The following is a 17,038-nucleotide window of genomic DNA, read 5'->3' as shown; positions in this document are numbered from 1 at the left end:
GCCTAGTGGCTTTGGACCCCTTAGCATCTCAGCAGTGATTGCATTTTTCATGATTCTGTGTTGTTTATTTTCTGAAGAAATGCTTGCCTAAATTATCAGCTCATTCTTTTACAAATCTGTAGTGATCTAGGAATGCAATCTTTCAGAGTTCAGGAAGGTGTCTGGCTGTTTACTGCTTGCAAGCTAACGTGGAGCTACCCATCTCTCTCTTCCAGGCAGGCTGGATGATGTGGAATTGGTTGGTGACCTCCTTGGCTACAGGTGCATCAGTGGTTTTGTATGATGGGTCACCCCTTGTCCCTTCACCTAATGTGCTCTGGAACTTGGTGGATAGATTAGGGTAAGTAAACAAGATTCTGGTTAGGACAGAAAATAGAATATCTTCCACTGAATTTTTGCTTTCCACGTTTCATACTGATTATTTTAGTGATGTCTGAAAAGTGACATAATTCCTTTTGAATGGAGCTGGCTCCATCAGTGTTGCAGAAAGAGAGGTAGATGGTAAAATAGTCTGACACCTGCTGGCAGGAAAGTAAATTTTAAAAGATCGTATCCTCTTCCTAAGAATCAATGATGAAACGCACATTGTGGCATTCAGTTCTGCAGAGCTGAAGCTTACAACAAAGACTGGTAATAGCATTAGTATTAGTGCAGAGATCCGGTGGCGCAGCGAGAGTGAGCGGCACCCGGGGCAGTGGCGCCTCTCTCCTACCCTCTTCCCCGCCCCCCCTGCCGCGCTCGTCCCTTCCCCATCCCTTTTTTTAACTTCGGCGCAAGCAGCCACCATCTTGCTGCCTGCGTTGGCTTCGGCGCTCTCTCTGACGTCACTTTCTAGGCGCGGGTCCTGGAAGTGACATCAGAGCGCCGAAGCCGACGTGGACAGCAAGATGGTGGCCGCTTGTGCTGAAGTTAAGAAGATACGGGGGAAGGAAAGGGGGATGCATGCGGCAGGTGGATGAGTGGGAAAGGGGGCAGAGAGGAGGAGGAGGGGCGCTGGTGCCCAGGGGCGGACCGCCTCCCCCTCCTTACTACGTCACTGCAGATTCTAGAGTTTCTTCTATGGCAGGGCATTGACTCCTGGTGCTTCTATTGCTGGTGGTGCGGTTTTGATTTGACCTGCCTTGCATATAGACTGTGAAAGGTGAAAGTACAGACCTGCTGAAAGATGCCTTTTAATGTTATCTCTCATATCATTCACCAGCTTTCCCGCCTTTCTTTGATGGTAATCGTGTTTGAGGCTGTCACTTCACATTCTATTGCTTGGCTGTTAGACTAATGGCATCGTACATTACCTGGCAGACAAATGAAGCCCCTGAGAATTAGTTTAGGTTGAGTAATATAATCAGCTAATGCTGATAAATGAAAGGGCTGTACCTTGTTGATTACTGCTGGCAAAGATTTACTTATTCTAAATTGAAAGACAGCCATAATCTTACTCCCTGTTCCAACACACACACACCTACGGACCTTACATATGTTTTCCACCTTCTCTTGTTCCTTTCTCAATAAAGAATGAAATCAGCAAGGCTTTTAATGCTGAATATTAGGATAGTATATTCTGTGATTGCTTTTGCATGCTTTCATAGAAACACCCAAACTCCCCACATTGGGGGTCATGATTATTATTTCTGATGTGGTATAGGATGCTGGGGAAGTCTGTGCTGGGGAAGTCGGTGCCAGCTTAGAAGAACGGCAGTGTTGGAAGCACAGGCTGCATCGCGGCCTTTTCACGCCTGGGCGTTCCTCTGCTGCATCACTGATGTCATCAGCAACGCAGCACATGGAATGCCCGGGTGTGAAAAGGCCGCGATGCAGCCTGTGCTGCCGACGCTGCTGTTTGTTACCAGGTATTTCGGTCTCATGGTCGGGTTTAGAATGGGAAGGAGAGATGGAAGGAAGGGGGAAGCTCTGGTGCAGGGGGGAAGGTGGGGGAAGCTCTGGTGCCGGCGACTAGGGCTTATTTTCGGGGAAACACGATATCCTTTGCGCCTTGGTTTCTCAATGATGCTTGCTTGCACTTCCGATGAGAAGTAAGACCACAGTGCCCCGCTTTACTGAGATTTGTTCTGGTAGGGGTGTTAGGAGGAACATCTCAATACGTGTGGCATTCTTTTCAGGAGTCTAACTGGTAAACCGGCAACTGCATTTTCTAAAGAAAGAACTTTTTTTTTTTTTTTTTAGTTTGGCTAGAATAGGTACATTAAGACCATGTCATAACAGGTGTGAACAAATAACTCAAAGTCTGCAGTCATATTGATTTAAGAGTTTGCTGCATTTGGAGACTGAAAAGTCTGTTTGATGTTTAGAACTGGCATTTAAAAATGGAGTCCCTACTTTTTAAAAAAATAGATAAAACCTATATAACAAGACCAGTTCCTTCCCAAACTCCACCACCTCACTCTCTTACCCCTTTCAAATCTAAAAAGTTTTTAACTACCCAACATATATCACCTCAAGGTCCCGACAGTCTCTTAGGTAATTCGTATGTAATCCCTATGACAATTCTCATGTAAAGCTATAATTCTTGTAACCTCCTGGTAAATCTTATGTAATCCGCCTTGAACCGCAAGGTAATGGCGGAATAGAAATCACTAATGTAATGTAACGGCAGTAAGTGGGGAAACTGATTGACTCTTCTTTCAGAATTACTATCCTTGGGACCGGTGCTAAATGGCTGGCAGTGTTGGAAGAGAAGAGCCTGAGACCCTGTGAGTGATTCTTTGTCAGCTTCTGCTACTATATCTATTTGAAGAAAAGCTATCAATTTGGCCCTATGTTCACAGATTTCCCCAAGTTTATGGTGACCTTTGTCTCAAGTTCTGTATTTTCAGGATGACATTTCAGCATGGTGGAAACCGTGTTCAAGCACAGGGGCCTCCTAAAATATTCCCCGAGCCACAATGATAAAAAGAGAGAGAATTATGTGCTGGACTGTAATTATTAGTTACCGAAAAGAACAGTTTGCTATTACATCACAACTAAGGTCGCCTTTTACTAAGCTGCGATAGCGTTTTTAGCGCCTGCAGAAATTTAGCGTGCGCTAAACCAGCGCTACGCGGCTAGAATTAACGCAAGCTCAACGCTGGCGTTAGTGTCTAGCGCGTGCGGCAATTCTGCACACACTAAGCACGCGCTAAAACCGCTTTTGCAGCTTAGTAAAAGGAGCCCTAAGTTAGACAACATTTAGACAAAAGGTTGCTATCTGCCCCAGGCTATAGGCCAGATTCAATAAATGGCGTTCAAAGTTAACAAGCAGGAAAAAAAAAACACCTGTGAATCCAAGTAGGGTGATAGAGGTGTTTCCACAGGGATATTTTATTCAATTTGACTCTACGCGGCCAGTGTTTCAGTGTTAAAAAATACCTTCCTCAGGAGTCTACAAAATTAAAGAAATTTTAAAAAGTACATCTAAAACATAACTATAAAAACATACAAAAAGTTAAATACATTGATACACAAATACACAATCTAAACGATTCATATTTAAGAAACTCAAATTTAAAAAGAATTTATATTGGAAAACATATTCAAATAAGGACTAAAGGGTTATCCCAGGACAAGCAGGCATGATATTCTCACATGTGGGTGACGTCATCTACGGAGCCCCAGCGCGGACAGCTTTTCAAGCAAACTTGCTAGAAGTTTCAAGTTTGCACACTGCACCACGCACGTGCATGCCTTCTCGCCCACTAGAGGGCGCATCCCACCTCGTGGTCCTCAGTTCAATTTTTTCCGCGGAGCCAGAAAGCCCTGTGGATCTGAGCTCCAGTTGTATTGCCTTCTAGCTGCCGCGTTTCGTTGTTTTCTTTCATTTTTGATCGATTCGCGGTGCTGCTTTCTTTTTTTCCTTCGTAAAAAAAAAAAAATATTTTATTTTTCGTTAGGCTCCGGGGGCTCCCGGAAGCCGTGGCCGCGGGACGTCGGTCGTTCCCGGCCTTCTTTTTCGTTGATGTCCCGTCCTGTTACGGGATTTAAGAAGTGCAGCCGGTGTGAGAGGTTACTTTCCATCACTGACCCTCACCGGTGGTGCATTGTCTGTCTTGGGCCGGATCATCCGACAGCTTCGTGTGATCGCTGTGCGACTTTTCAAAACAGAGCCCTCCGTCGCCGTAAGGCCAGAATGGCGGAATTGTTCGCCGTGGACGCGCCGCCCAAGGCCTCGACGTCGGCCTCGGCCTCGGCCCCGGCCTTGACCTCGGCCTCGGCGTCCTCGGGGGCCTCGGCTTCGCCTCGGCCCTCGTCTTCGAAGGCGTCTTCAGGAAAACCAGCTTCGGGTAAGTCCTCTGTTCCATCCCCTTCAGCAAAGAAGCCGTCCTCTACTCCGGCTAAGGCGGGTGGGTCGACCCCGGCCCCGCCTCGGACCTCGACTTCGCACACCCCGAGGGAATACTCGAGACCGAGGTCGCCCTCCAGGGAGTGTGCTCCGGACTCGGAACTCCCCACCTTCGTGGGGATTCCGGCCTTCCAGGACCTCCTTCGAGCCCTGATTTCATCGGAGCTGTCGGGGGCCCTGGAAGTGTTGCAGCGGGCTGCGGTTCCGGCGGCCTCGACCTCGGCCGGGGCGCCCTCGGCCTCGGAGGCTCCGGCCTCGGCTCCCTCGACCTCGGGAGCCCCGGCCTCGGTGACCTCGGTCTCGGGTACTGTGGCCCCCTTAACCTCGGTCCCGGCCCTGCCCTCGACCTCGACCTCGGGGGGGCCGCCTGAGCGGAGTGTGAGGCCCAAGGAAAAGTTGCGCAGAGTGCGCCGTATTTCCTCCTCCTCCTCGGGGTCTTCCCGGGACGCCTCGCCCTCGACGCGACCTTGGACGGGGCGCCGATCGAGGAAGTCTAAGCGGCCGCGGGGCTCGCCTCGGAGGCACGATCGTTCCTCGCCGCTCGGGGGCGAGGCGCTGCTGGTGTCGGAGTTACGCCTCGACAATCCGAGGCTCCTCCGTTCACCTCATGGGAAGTCTTCCCGTGCCACCTCGCCGAGGAAGTGGGAGAGTGTCCCCCGGATCCCGGGGTCCTCACCCAAGGTTTCTGCGAGGCGGAGAATTTCTCCTTCCCCCTCGAGGGCCTTGGAGAGGGGATCCTGGGACTCGGGGTCAGTAAGGGATCCTCATTATTCCCATGAGGCCTCTCCCCTCTCCTCGGTGGGGAGGTCGAGAACCCCGTCTCCCCCGGCCAGGCCGTCCTCTTTTACATCCTTTGTTCAGGACATGGCCCGAGCCCTGGGGTTAGACCTAATGGTCGGTTCTCAATATTCCAAAGAATTTTTGGAGGAGCAGGACCTTCCCACCCCTCCTAGAGAGGTGCCTAGGCTCCCCCTCAACAGAGTCCTTCTACAGACCTGGTTGAAGAACTTGTCGAACCCTCTTACAGTCACGTCTGTGCCTTCCAAAATGGAAGCGAAGTATAGGACGGTGCCCCCTAAAGGGTTCGAAAAGGCGCAGCTCTCCCACCAGTCTCTTCTGGTGGAGTCTGCCCTTAAGAAATCACAGCCCTCACGGGTTTCTGCGGCGGTTCCACCCGGCAGGGAGGGGCGGACCCTGGACAAGTTTGGCCGTCGCCTCTATTCAAATTCCCTGATGGCCACCAGGGTTCTAAATTATGCCTTCACCTTTTCCTCCTATTTGCGTGGCATGGTGAAGGACCTTCCTCAATATCGAGACTCCTTACCGGACTCCCAAAGGGCAGGATTCGATAAGTTTATGTCCAACCTGTCTCAATTGCGGTTGTACCTATTTCATGCGGTGTACGACGCATTTGAGCTGGTTTCGAGGGTGTCGGCCTTCGCAGTGGCCATGCGCCGCCTGGCCTGGCTTCGCACCCTCGACATGGACCCAAACCTGCAGGAACGTCTTGCAGACTTGCCTTGTGTGGGGTCCGAGTTATTTGACGAGTCCTTAGATGCGGCGACCAAGCGGTTGTCTGAGCAGGAGCGCTCGTTAGCATCCCTGGTCCGCCCCAAACCTAGACCCCCGCCGCAGAAACCTTTCCGTCCTCCGCCGCGCCGATATCCTCAGAAGTCGACCCCGGCTTTTTCGAGGCCACCTCCGAGGCGTCCGTCTCAGAGAGGCAGAGGGGGACAAACCCAAGCCCCGGCGCAGGGTCCTTCTAAGCCTGCGCCTTCCTTTTGACGGGCTGAGCGGACGGGGCGGGTTCCCCTCCGCGAACTCACAGGAATCCCTTCCTATCGGGGGGCGTCTTCAGTTCTTCCGGGAGGCATGGACCGAGATAACCTCAGACGCTTGGGTGCTCCGGATCGTCTCCGAGGGCTACTCGCTCAACTTTGTGTCCTCGCCACCGGACCATCCCCCAAGTCTAGCCTCTTGCAATCGATCGCAGCTACCGACCCTTCTGGCCGAGGCCAGGTCCCTATTGGTGCTTCGGGCGGTCGAACCGGTCCCCAAGGACCAGCGGGGTACGGGGTTTTACTCCCGTTACTTTTTGGTCCCAAAAAAGACCGGGGACCTGCGCCCCATACTGGACCTCAGGAAGCTCAACAAATTCCTGGTCCGGGAGACGTTTCGAATGCTGTCTCTCCCGGTTTTATATCCCCTCTTGGAGGAAGGGGACTGGATGTGCTCCCTCGACTTGAAGGAAGCATATACCCATGTTCCGGTGCACCCCGCCTTCCGAAGATTTTTACGATTCCAGGTGGGGGACCTACACCTCCAGTACAGGGTCCTACCCTTCGGCCTGGCCGCGTCCCCACGAGTCTTCACGAAGTGCATGGTGGTGGTTGCGGCAGCCCTGAGGTCTCGTGGGCTTCATGTGTTCCCTTACCTGGACGATTGGCTCATCAAAGCCCCGACCAGGGAGGGGGTTATCTCAGCGACCCGACAGTCTATTGCCTTCCTGCAAAGCCTCGGGTTCGAGATAAACTTTCCAAAATCTCAGTTGAGCCCGGCTCAGTCTCTTCAATTTATAGGTGCGGTGCTGGACACGGTGCGCCTGCGCTCCTACCTCCCGCCCCAACGGTTGGAAGCCTTGGTGCGGATGGGCCGTCGGGTCTCTCAACTGTCGGTGGTGTCGGCCCAGCGCATGATGATGCTGCTCGGTCATATGGCATCGACGGTTCACGTCACTCCGTTTGCAAGGCTGCATCTGAGGATTCCTCAGTGGACCCTCGCTTCCCAGTGGCGTCAGGAGTACGATCCGGTGTCTCGCCTCATTTCGGTGACTCCGCTTTTGCGGAAATCGCTGCGTTGGTGGACAGACTCTTCAAATCTGTCCATGGGTCTACTGTTTCTCACCCCTCCTTTTCGCAAGGTTCTGACCACAGACTCCTCGGAGTACGCGTGGGGAGCCCACCTCGACGGTCTGCCGTGCTAGAGCTTCGGGCCATCTTTCTAGCACTTCGAGCTTTTGTTCACATATTGCAGAATCAGGTTGTCCTCGTCCGCACGGACAATCAAGTGGCAATGTACTATGTGAACAAGCAGGGTGGAACGGGGTCTTGGCCCCTCTGCTCGGAGGCTCTTCGCCTTTGGGAGTGGGCGGTCTCCCGGAACATCTTCCTTCGGGCGGTCTACATCCAAGGAGAACTGAATTGTCTGGCAGACAAACTCAGTCGACTTCTGCAACCGCACGAGTGGACTCTACACTCCGCAGTTCTGCGCGAGGTTTTCGCTCGCTGGGGAACGCCACAGGTGGATCTGTTTGCCTCTCCGGAGACCCACAAACTGCCCCTGTATTGTTCTCGGATGTACTCGCGGGACCGTCTGGAGGCCGATGCCTTTCTTCTCGATTGGGAGGGGAGGTTCCTGTATGCGTTCCCTCCCTTTCCTCTGATCATGCGAACGTTAGTACATCTCAAATCGTCCACGGCCACGATGATTCTCATTGCACCTCGGTGGCCGCGTCAGCACTGGTTCTCCCTGCTGCTTCAGCTCAGTGCCAGAGAGCCTCTTCTTCTGCCTGTGTTTCCTTCTCTGCTGTCTCAGAGTCAAGGATCCATGTTACATCCCAATCTGCGGTCCTTGCACCTGACAGCTTGGTTTCTTGCTCCCTAACTCCTCCGGATATGTCTCAATCAGTGAGGGAGGTATTGGAAGCCTCACGCAAGATTTCGACGAGGCTTTGTTATTCGCAGAAATGGACCAGGTTTTCCTCCTGGTGTTCGTCTTTTCACCTGGATCCGGTATCGGTTCCGGTTTCCTCGGTTTTGGACTATTTATTCCATCTGTCGCACTCTGGCCTGAAAACCACTTCGGTGCGTGTTCATCTTAGTGCTATTTCTGCTTTCCACCAACATCTGGATGGACGCCCTCTGTCGCTCCATCCTTTGGTAACACGCTTCATGAAAGGGTTACTCAGGGTTTGTCCCCCTCTTAAGCCTCCTTCTGTCGTGTGGAATTTGAATGTGGTTTTAGCTCAACTGATGAAACCCCCTTTTGAGCCACTCAACGAGTCTCTCTTGAAATTTCTGACTTGGAAGGTGGTGTTTCTGATTGCCCTCACCTCCGCTAGGCGGATTGGGGAGTTGCAAGCCTTGGTTGCGGACCCTCCTTTCACTGTCTTCCATCATGACAAGGTGGTTCTCCGCACCCATCCTAAATTTGTACCTAAAGTTGTTTCTGATTTCCACCTCAATCAGTCCATTGTCCTTCCTGTGTTCTTTCCTAAGCCCCACTCCCATCCTGGCGAGACGGCGCTTCACACGCTTGACTGTAAGAGGGCGTTGGCATATTACCTTCAACGCACCAGGTCTCATCGGAAGGTTCCTCAATTGTTTTTGTCCTTCGATCCCAATCGATTAGGGCATCCAGTTTCCAAGCGCACTCTGTCTAACTGGTTGGCTGCTTGCATTTCCTTTTGCTATGCTCAGGCTGGACTTCCGCCCCCGGGTCGAGTCACGGGGCATAAGGTCCGAGCGATGGCAGCTTCGATAGCTTTCCTCCGATCCACTCCTATGGAGGACATATGTAAAGCTGCCACTTGGTCTTCGGTTCATACGTTCACCTCTCATTACTGTCTGGACACTTTATCCAGGAGTGACGGCCGGTTTGGCCAGTCAGTTTTGCAAAATCTGTTTTCCTAAAATTGCCATCCTCCCACCTGCCCTTTTTTTTTGGTTGGCTTGGAGGTCACCCACATGTGAGAATATCATGCCTGCTTGTCCTGGGATAAAGCACAGTTACTTACCGTAACAGGTGTTATCCAGGGACAGCAGGCATATATTCTCACAACCCGCCCGCCTCCCCGGGGATGGCTTCTTTGCTAGTTATGGAACTGAGGACCACGAGGTGGGATGCGCCCTCTAGTGGGCGAGAAGGCATGCACGTGCGTGGTGCAGTGTGCAAACTTGAAACTTCTAGCAAGTTTGCTTGAAAAGCTGTCCGCGCTGGGGCTCCGTAGATGACGTCACCCACATGTGAGAATATATGCCTGCTGTCCCTGGATAACACCTGTTACGGTAAGTAACTGTGCTTTTTAGTACATACCAAATAAAAATAAATTATACTCTTATGTCCAGAAAACTGCACAAACCTATAATGATTGGTAAAAAGAATGCAAACTTATTGCCAAAAAAATCACCAAAAGTTCATATTACACAAACTTTAAAAAAAATGTGTCTTAAAAAATATCCATTTTGCCAGAGCCTACTCTTATTAGGTTTACCAGACATCCGGAGTTACCTGGATATGTCCTCTTTTTAGAGGACTGTTCAGGCTTCCAGACGGCTTTTCAAAACCTGGCATTTTGTCCGGGTTTTGAAAAGCATTGAGATTGGGGGCCACATCTGGCGTGCATCTGCGGATGCACGGGTATAATGCGGTAATGTCACATGCATGTGCAAATGCACTCCAGACTCACTCCGAAGAGAGGTTTATGTGGAGTTGGAGCTGAACGTGGTGGGGGCGGAGAGTAGAATGGGGCATGGCTTGAGGCAGAATGGGGCGTGGCCACACATCCTCCTTTCTCCCCCCCCTCCGATCTAAAATCTGGTAGCCCTAAAGTAAGATGAATATCAACAACTGATTTATACAAAAATAAAATGTTAACATTATTTGTTCATCACCATATAGCTTGTTTCATATGAAATAAGGCCATGTTTATTTCCAATGTACAGTGCTCCCCTGAGATTCACGGGGGTTCCGTTCCAGGAATCCCCGTGAATCTCGAAAAACCGCAAATACGGTTTTTCATGGGGGAGCCTGAAGAGGGCAGCGGGAGAGGGCAGCAGGAGAGTAACCGGAGCGCCGCAAGTGCAGGAAATCACTCGCGGTACACTCTGACCGCCTCTTCCTGCACTAAGTCGGGCCTTATCCAATCAGGAGCTGCTTAGACACACAGCTCCTGATTGGATAAGGCCCGACTTCGTGCAGGAAGAGGCGGTCAGAGCATACCATGAGTGATTTCCTGCACTCAAAGTCGGGCCTTATCCAATCAGGAGCTGTGTGTCAAAGCAGCTCCTGATTGGATAAGGCCCGACTTAGTGCAGGAAGAGGCGGTCAGAGCGTACCGCGAGTGATTTCCTGCACTCGCGGCGCTCCGGCTTCTCTCTCCTGCCTCTGCCGCTGCCCTCTCCTTGTCAGCGGTTCGCAGTCAGAAAATACCGCGAATGACCGGGACCACGAACCATCGACCGCAAACAACCGGGGGAACACTGTATATGTGAACAGTCTTATGTCCAGATTCTCTAAAGTCACTGTTCATTTAATGATGATGATATTAAACTATCGTTAAATGCATGTATTTTATCGCCCAAGACCGGCAGGAAGGATGCTTATTCCCTTCTACCAGCAGGCCTGCCTCATCAAAATGTCAGACCTTCCCCTTCCCGGTGCATCCTGGGATTGACTGGGAGGGGCCTAAGGCCCTGATTTGCCCTGAGGCCCTAATTTTGCCCTAAAGCCCTGATGCCCTTCTACCAGCAGGCCTGCCTCATCAAAATCTCGGGCCTTCCCCTTCCAGTCAATCAACGTATTTAACGTATTTGTGTATCAACATACATGTTTTTATGGTTACGTTTTAGATGTTTGTTATAAATTCTTGTTTTTTAGACTCCAGAGGAGTGTATTTTCAGCACCAAAACACTAGCTGTGCTGAGTCAAATTTGATAAAATTTGAATAAAATATCCCTGTGGAAAAATCTCTATCCCCCTACTATTTCTTCAAAGTTAGACACCATTATGATCTGCGCTAAGCTAGTATTTTGTAAAGGACATTCGGTGCAGAGAGACTTTTATAGAACACTAGGTTAGCAAGCATTTTGGGCCTGATTCTATAAATAGCGTTTAGGTTAGGTGCCGCTAGGCTCCCTAATCGCAGATGCCTAACTAAAATCCGCATGTAACTAAATTATTTTTTAATTGTTAGATGGCATGGTAATTGTATTGGCTTTTATTACAGGAGTAATTGACCATTCCGTTAAACGATTAAAAAAAACACTAATTAAGATTGCGCCTGCATATCCACAGGGAGCTTAGTGACGCCTAAGTCGAGGCACTCTCCGACACCTACTTGAAAAGTAGGCGTGTTTAGGGGCAGAGAATAGGGGTGGTAAACTTAGGCAGTGCTGGGCGTGTGAGTTAGGCTCCTGTAAATTAGTTCAGGTAATATACTGGCATGTAGCTCAACAATGTCTAGTGACACCTAAAGCCGCCTAGCGGTTGATTGAGAACTGCACAGACCAGCACCGACAAGTTAGGTGCAGTTAGGCACTGTTTAAAGAATTAGGCCCCGTCGGGCCAGATTTTTATAAACGGCGCCAATTTTAGGCACCGCTCAGCACAGCTGCCAATAAAAAAAAATGGCGCCATTTGTAGAATCACACCTAGTAGCGCCTAAGTGAACTTGGGCGTCGATAGGCATCCTAGACATAGGTGCTGCTCCATTAGGCCAACTTTTGTGGCACCTATGTCAGATGCCTAATAACGCCTAAGTAGACCACGCCTATTCTACATCCATAACCATACCTACTTTTAAACATGGGCGTCATTAGGCGTGGGAGGGGGGTGCCTTCACTTAGTCATCGCTAGGCGTCCTAAGAGTTCAGCCCCAAACTCATTGATTTTTTTTATTTGGCTGAGAACTGGCATAGTCAATTAAGTCGATTAAAAAAATTGGGCACAGATCCTGAACTTAGACATCGCTAGGTGGCTGCAGTTAGGACACCTAGTGGCGCCTAATGTAGGTGCTGTTTATAGAATTCCCCAGTTTGTGCCTGACTTTGGGCCTGGGCACTTAACACCTGCCAAAAGCTGGTGTACATGTTTGCGTCCAGCTGATGGCAGCTAGGTGCACAAATGCCAGTATGGGACTTTACTGCACACTATCAGGGTGCCAGTACCGGTGCCCCATAGGTTGTATGAAAGTCACCTGATTCCTCTCCAGCCCGTCCCCACCCCCTTGAAGACCCTGCCTTATCTACTGGGAGCTTCTCTGACATGTACAAGAGCGATCTCCAGTTTTTCTGTCCTCACTGGCCCAAGTTCAGAATGGTGACTGTAACCCCTAGAGGTAGTCTTGTGGTATTACTGCTAGGATCAGCCTGCCAAATAAAGAGCAATTGCTGCAAGATTATTGCTAGGCCACACTGCTGCTGTTTTGATCCCAGTGCTAGAGAGGGCAGGAATGGATGGGATTTGTTCTTGCCCTTCCATGCTAGACACAGGACCCCCCTAGTGATACTGGGGCATCTTTGGGGGAGGGGCGGGCTTGATTTCCCCTCCTTTGGAGGGTCTGGGGAAAGGGGGGGCTTGATATTTTGCTTTGATGGTGCAGTGGGGTGGGGGTACAGGTCATGCAAGAGGGATCAGTTGGCTTAGTATTTTACTTATAGGGCCATGGTACATTCATTGACAGAGAGATACAGAAACAGCACCTGCCCTGTACATTGAATGCAGGGCAGATGCTTGTATGATCCTGACATTTACTTTACAGGCTATGTATTTGCCACATCTTAAGTTTTTGCAGTGAAGATATGGTAAATGCAAAACCTTACTGCATTTAAATAGGTGCTTTCAATTTTATAAATACAGTAGAACTCTGATTATCCAGGCTAACCTCAGCAGAGAGCAATCCATTAATTGTCCAAATGATTGAACATTTTTTTGTATTGTTTTTAATAATAATTGTTAAAAATACCGTCAGCACCCCCCAACAAGAAAAGGCAGCATTCCCCCTCCCTCCTCAAACAGACACCACTAACCCCCTCTCAGACCTAGAGGAAAGACCCCCAGGCCTACCTTGTTCCCCTGGTGGTCTAGCAGCACGCTGGGGCAGGAGTGATTCCCACTCGCTCCTGCCCTTGCTCTTTCAGTGACGAAAATAGCTGCCGAGACTTCCAGCAGCTATTTTTATCACTGAAAGAGCATGGGAAGGAGCGAGTGGGAATTGCTCCTGCCCCAGCGTACTGCTAGACCACTAGGGAATCAAGGTAGGCCTGGGGTCTTTCCTCTGGGTCTGGGAAGGGGGTTGATGGTGTCTTGGGGGGGGGGAAAGGACATGCTTTCATGTAGTGTATGTGCTGACAGTGGGGGAAAGTCTCCTGTTTTTTTTTTTGGGGGGGTGAGTTCTAGACTGGGCTGATGGCGGTGGCAGAAGCAGAGAAGAAACACTAGTGGGAGGGAGGGTGATAGGAATGGTATTTTGGGGAGAACTCAAATATAAACTCAGACCTCCAAAACAATTTGGATAATTGGACATCCGGATAATTGGCGTTCTACTGTACATTCTAGACATGCTGTTGGCCTGTCCTTTGCTTCCCTGGGAATGTCTCCCCTGCCTAAAAAACACACACACTATGGACTCCTGAACAGATGATTAGCCAGATTGAATCAAGGCTCATTTCATACAGTTAGTTTATTCAGTATAAAAAAATTTCGGTTCACTTGGATTTCATGAGTTATGATTTCCTGGTGCCATTAAAATGTCAAGTGAAAACGATGAATTCTTATTTTGATTATTTTTCAGGTGAAACCAATAATCTTCAGACATTGCACACCATCCTATCTACAGGATCCCCCTTAAAGCCGCAGAGCTATGAATATGTCTATGATTCCATAAAGAACAGTGTCCTGCTGGGCTCCATCTCAGGTAAGCGCTTGCTCTGCATTTTCTGAGGCGGTTTACGTGTCCCGCTGCAGCCAGGGAAGTGGAAGTGGCACATCAGGAATAATCTCTGGAGTGATGGGGAGAAAGAAAAACAGATCATGGTATCTGTCTGTCTGGGGAAGGAAGGGGAACGAACGCGCTTTTCTAGTAGGGGGCGTCTACATGGATTCCTCTGGAAGCAAGTATGTTACTGCTGCTAGATGAATATTGAAACAACTTAAGGTTACTTGGGTGGAATTCCCAAGACAGTTTCCAATAGATGCAACACCTTGAAGGGACATGATTTCTCCTCCTCTCTTTTGTATTCTTCAGGAAATGTTGGCAAAGTAATCACCTAAAAATGGAAAGACTAAAAAGGGGAAGATATGATTGAAGTCTACAAAATCCTGAGTGGAGTAGAACGGGTACAAGTGGATCGATTTTTCACTCTGTCAAAAATTACAAAGACTAGGGGACACTCAGTGAAGTTACAGGGAAATACTTTTAAAACCAATAGGAGGAAATTTTTTTTCACTCAGAGAATAGTTAAGCTCTGGAACGCATTACCAGAGATTGTGGTATGAGCGGATAGCGTAGCTGGTTTTAAGAAAGGTTTGGACAATTTCCTGGAGGAAAAGTCCATAGTCTGTTATTGGAAAAGACATGGGGGAAAACCACTGCTTGCCCTGGATCGGTAGCATGGAATATTGTTACTCCTTGAGTTTTGGCCAAGTACTAGTGACCTGGATTGGCCACCGTGAGAATGGGCTACTGGGCTTGATGGACCTTTGTTCTGATCCAATAAGGCTATTCTTATGTTCTTCTCATATGCTTTTGGGGAAGGCAGATGGGGTGAACATTGTGAATCTGTCTGAACACTTCATTAAAAGTGATGGGCAAGGAAGTTCAGCAATGAATAGTTATACATATATTATGGGGTAAGTTCTCCTTCCACCCACAGTTGGGTGCATGAATACATGTGTACTTTAAGGACCTTTTTACCCAAAAATGGCCTCAGCATGACCTTATGTGTATCGTTCCTGCACGTTAAGACCATTTAAAAAAATGTATAAATATAAATGTTATAATTTTTTTTTAAAAATGTCTTAGCGTCCAGGAACAATACACATAAGGTCATGCTAAGGCCATTTTTAACGTTTTTGTGAATTTTTCAATAATGGCCACTTGCTGTTCACAGGCATTTGAACCCCTGTTACAGTTTATTTTGTAGGCAGTAGGGACTCGTGCGTTAAACCTGCACTAAACTATCCACCTCCACGTGCCCCCTGTGCCAAAAAATGAAAAATCTTTTTTAGCACTTGGGTACTGCAACAAAATTACCACGGGATGCCTCAGCGTGTCCCAGGGTACACTTTTTTTTTTTCTGTGGGAAGCATTCATTTCTACAATTTTACAAAAGGGCCTTTCAGTCTGGGCAAACCCAGCTAATTTTCCAGCACCTGCATTGGATCAGTTGTATGGATTTTCAAATCATATATATATTACGATTTGAATTTAGCTGATACCTTTCTCTGTTACATTCAGATACTCTACAATATTAGAGGGCAGTTTTACACAGTAACTGGGTGCCAGCAGTTTCACCTGCCTTGCACATGTAAATGCCGAGATTAGTATGAGAGTGCAATTGCACTACACACTATTCTATAAGGCGGCACATAAGTGTCTCAGCATGTAACTGCAATGGGGTATATCCAACCCAATCCTTGGTTTTATATTCCGGTTCATCCCTTACAAAAAGGGCTCGACTCGGTTAACAAAATTTCCTAAGTTCAACTAGGGAATGAGATAATTCTACTCCAAACTATCTTAGGACAGAAGAATCAACCAGAGATTTTTGAAATATATAAGTTTTAAACATTTTCCAAAAAGTTGTTAAAAGAGAAAGCAACCTGATGTCCAAAGGAAGCTCATTCCATTTTTGCAGATAGAAAAATAAAATATTTGCAAAAATTGGATATAGTTTTAATACTCTTAACTGATGGAAAGCCAAGTTTATATTTCTTTTTTTAAATTGTTTATTTATATTTTCAATCAAACATAAGAAGTGCCTCTGCTGGGTCAGACCAGAGGTCCATCCTGCCCAGCAGCCTGCTAACGCGGTGGCCCATCAGGTCTAAGACCTGTATAGTAACCCTCTATCTATACCCTCCTAGCCCCTTTTCCTTCAGAAAATTGTCCAATCCCTTCTTGAACTCCAATACCGTACCTTGTCCTATCATGCCCTCTGGAAGCGCATTCCAGGTGTCCACCACCCGTTGGGTGAAGAAGAACTTCCTAGCGTTGGTTCTAAATCTGTCCCTTTTTAGTTTTGCCGAATGCCCTCCCATTCTTTCAGATTTCGAAGGTTTGAAGAATCTGTCCCTCTCCACTTTCTCTATGCCCTTCATGATCTTGTAAGTCTCTATCATATCCCCTCTAAGTCTCCGCTCTGACAAAGGAAAAATAATATACTCAATTAACGAAGACAAGCTTTGAAAAAATAAGACAGGGAGAAATTATCCCAACCTTCACAAATTATACCGTGAATATAGTCCACATTATGAGAGAAAAACCACACTCAAGTCAAGGGAAGTTGATTTGACAAGGAAAATACAGAGTTCTTTGGATTAATAAATCAAGTAGTTTGATTAGCGGGTATCATGGTTGGTTCCGGAGTCCTTATGGATGCCTTGCCTTCCAGGAAATATTGCAGTTGATCCGGTTCATAAAAAATATATCTATTTGTATGATAAGTAATGCAACATTTACAAGGAAAACGGAGCTGGAAGGTAGCTCCCAAACTTAAAACTGATTGATGATATGTCAGGAACTTCTTCCGCCTTGACTGTGTCCATCTTGAGACATCAGGAAAAATGGCAATCTTATGACCATAAAAGTCAATATTTTCAGCTATAAAAAAGACGCAGTTACCGCTTCGTTATTTTGCAAAAACACAAAATTCACCAACAAAGCAGCTCTCCAAGTTCATATTTCTGAGCATTTCTTGATTGAGA

General features: G+C 48.3%; 1 protein-coding gene across 2 annotated transcripts in view; it reads left to right on the top strand.

Annotated features, from left to right (window-relative positions):
- Positions 1-17,038, top strand: part of AACS (acetoacetyl-CoA synthetase) — a 132,011-nt gene that overhangs the window by 87,930 nt on the left and 27,043 nt on the right. For both annotated transcript variants that reach the window (XM_033953560.1, XM_033953559.1), the window contains exons 10-12: positions 220-340; positions 2,644-2,708; positions 13,905-14,027. In XM_033953560.1, the coding sequence (XP_033809451.1) occupies positions 220-340; positions 2,644-2,708; positions 13,905-14,027 (309 nt within the window). The remainder of the gene's footprint in view (positions 1-219; positions 341-2,643; positions 2,709-13,904; positions 14,028-17,038) is intronic.

Source organism: Geotrypetes seraphini, chromosome 8 (assembly GCF_902459505.1).
Source record: "Geotrypetes seraphini chromosome 8, aGeoSer1.1, whole genome shotgun sequence".
In the NCBI taxonomy this organism is placed as follows: Eukaryota; Metazoa; Chordata; class Amphibia; order Gymnophiona; family Dermophiidae; genus Geotrypetes; species Geotrypetes seraphini.
The sequence above is the reverse complement of the archived record's forward strand: the minus strand, read 5'-3'. Positions and strand labels throughout refer to the sequence as shown.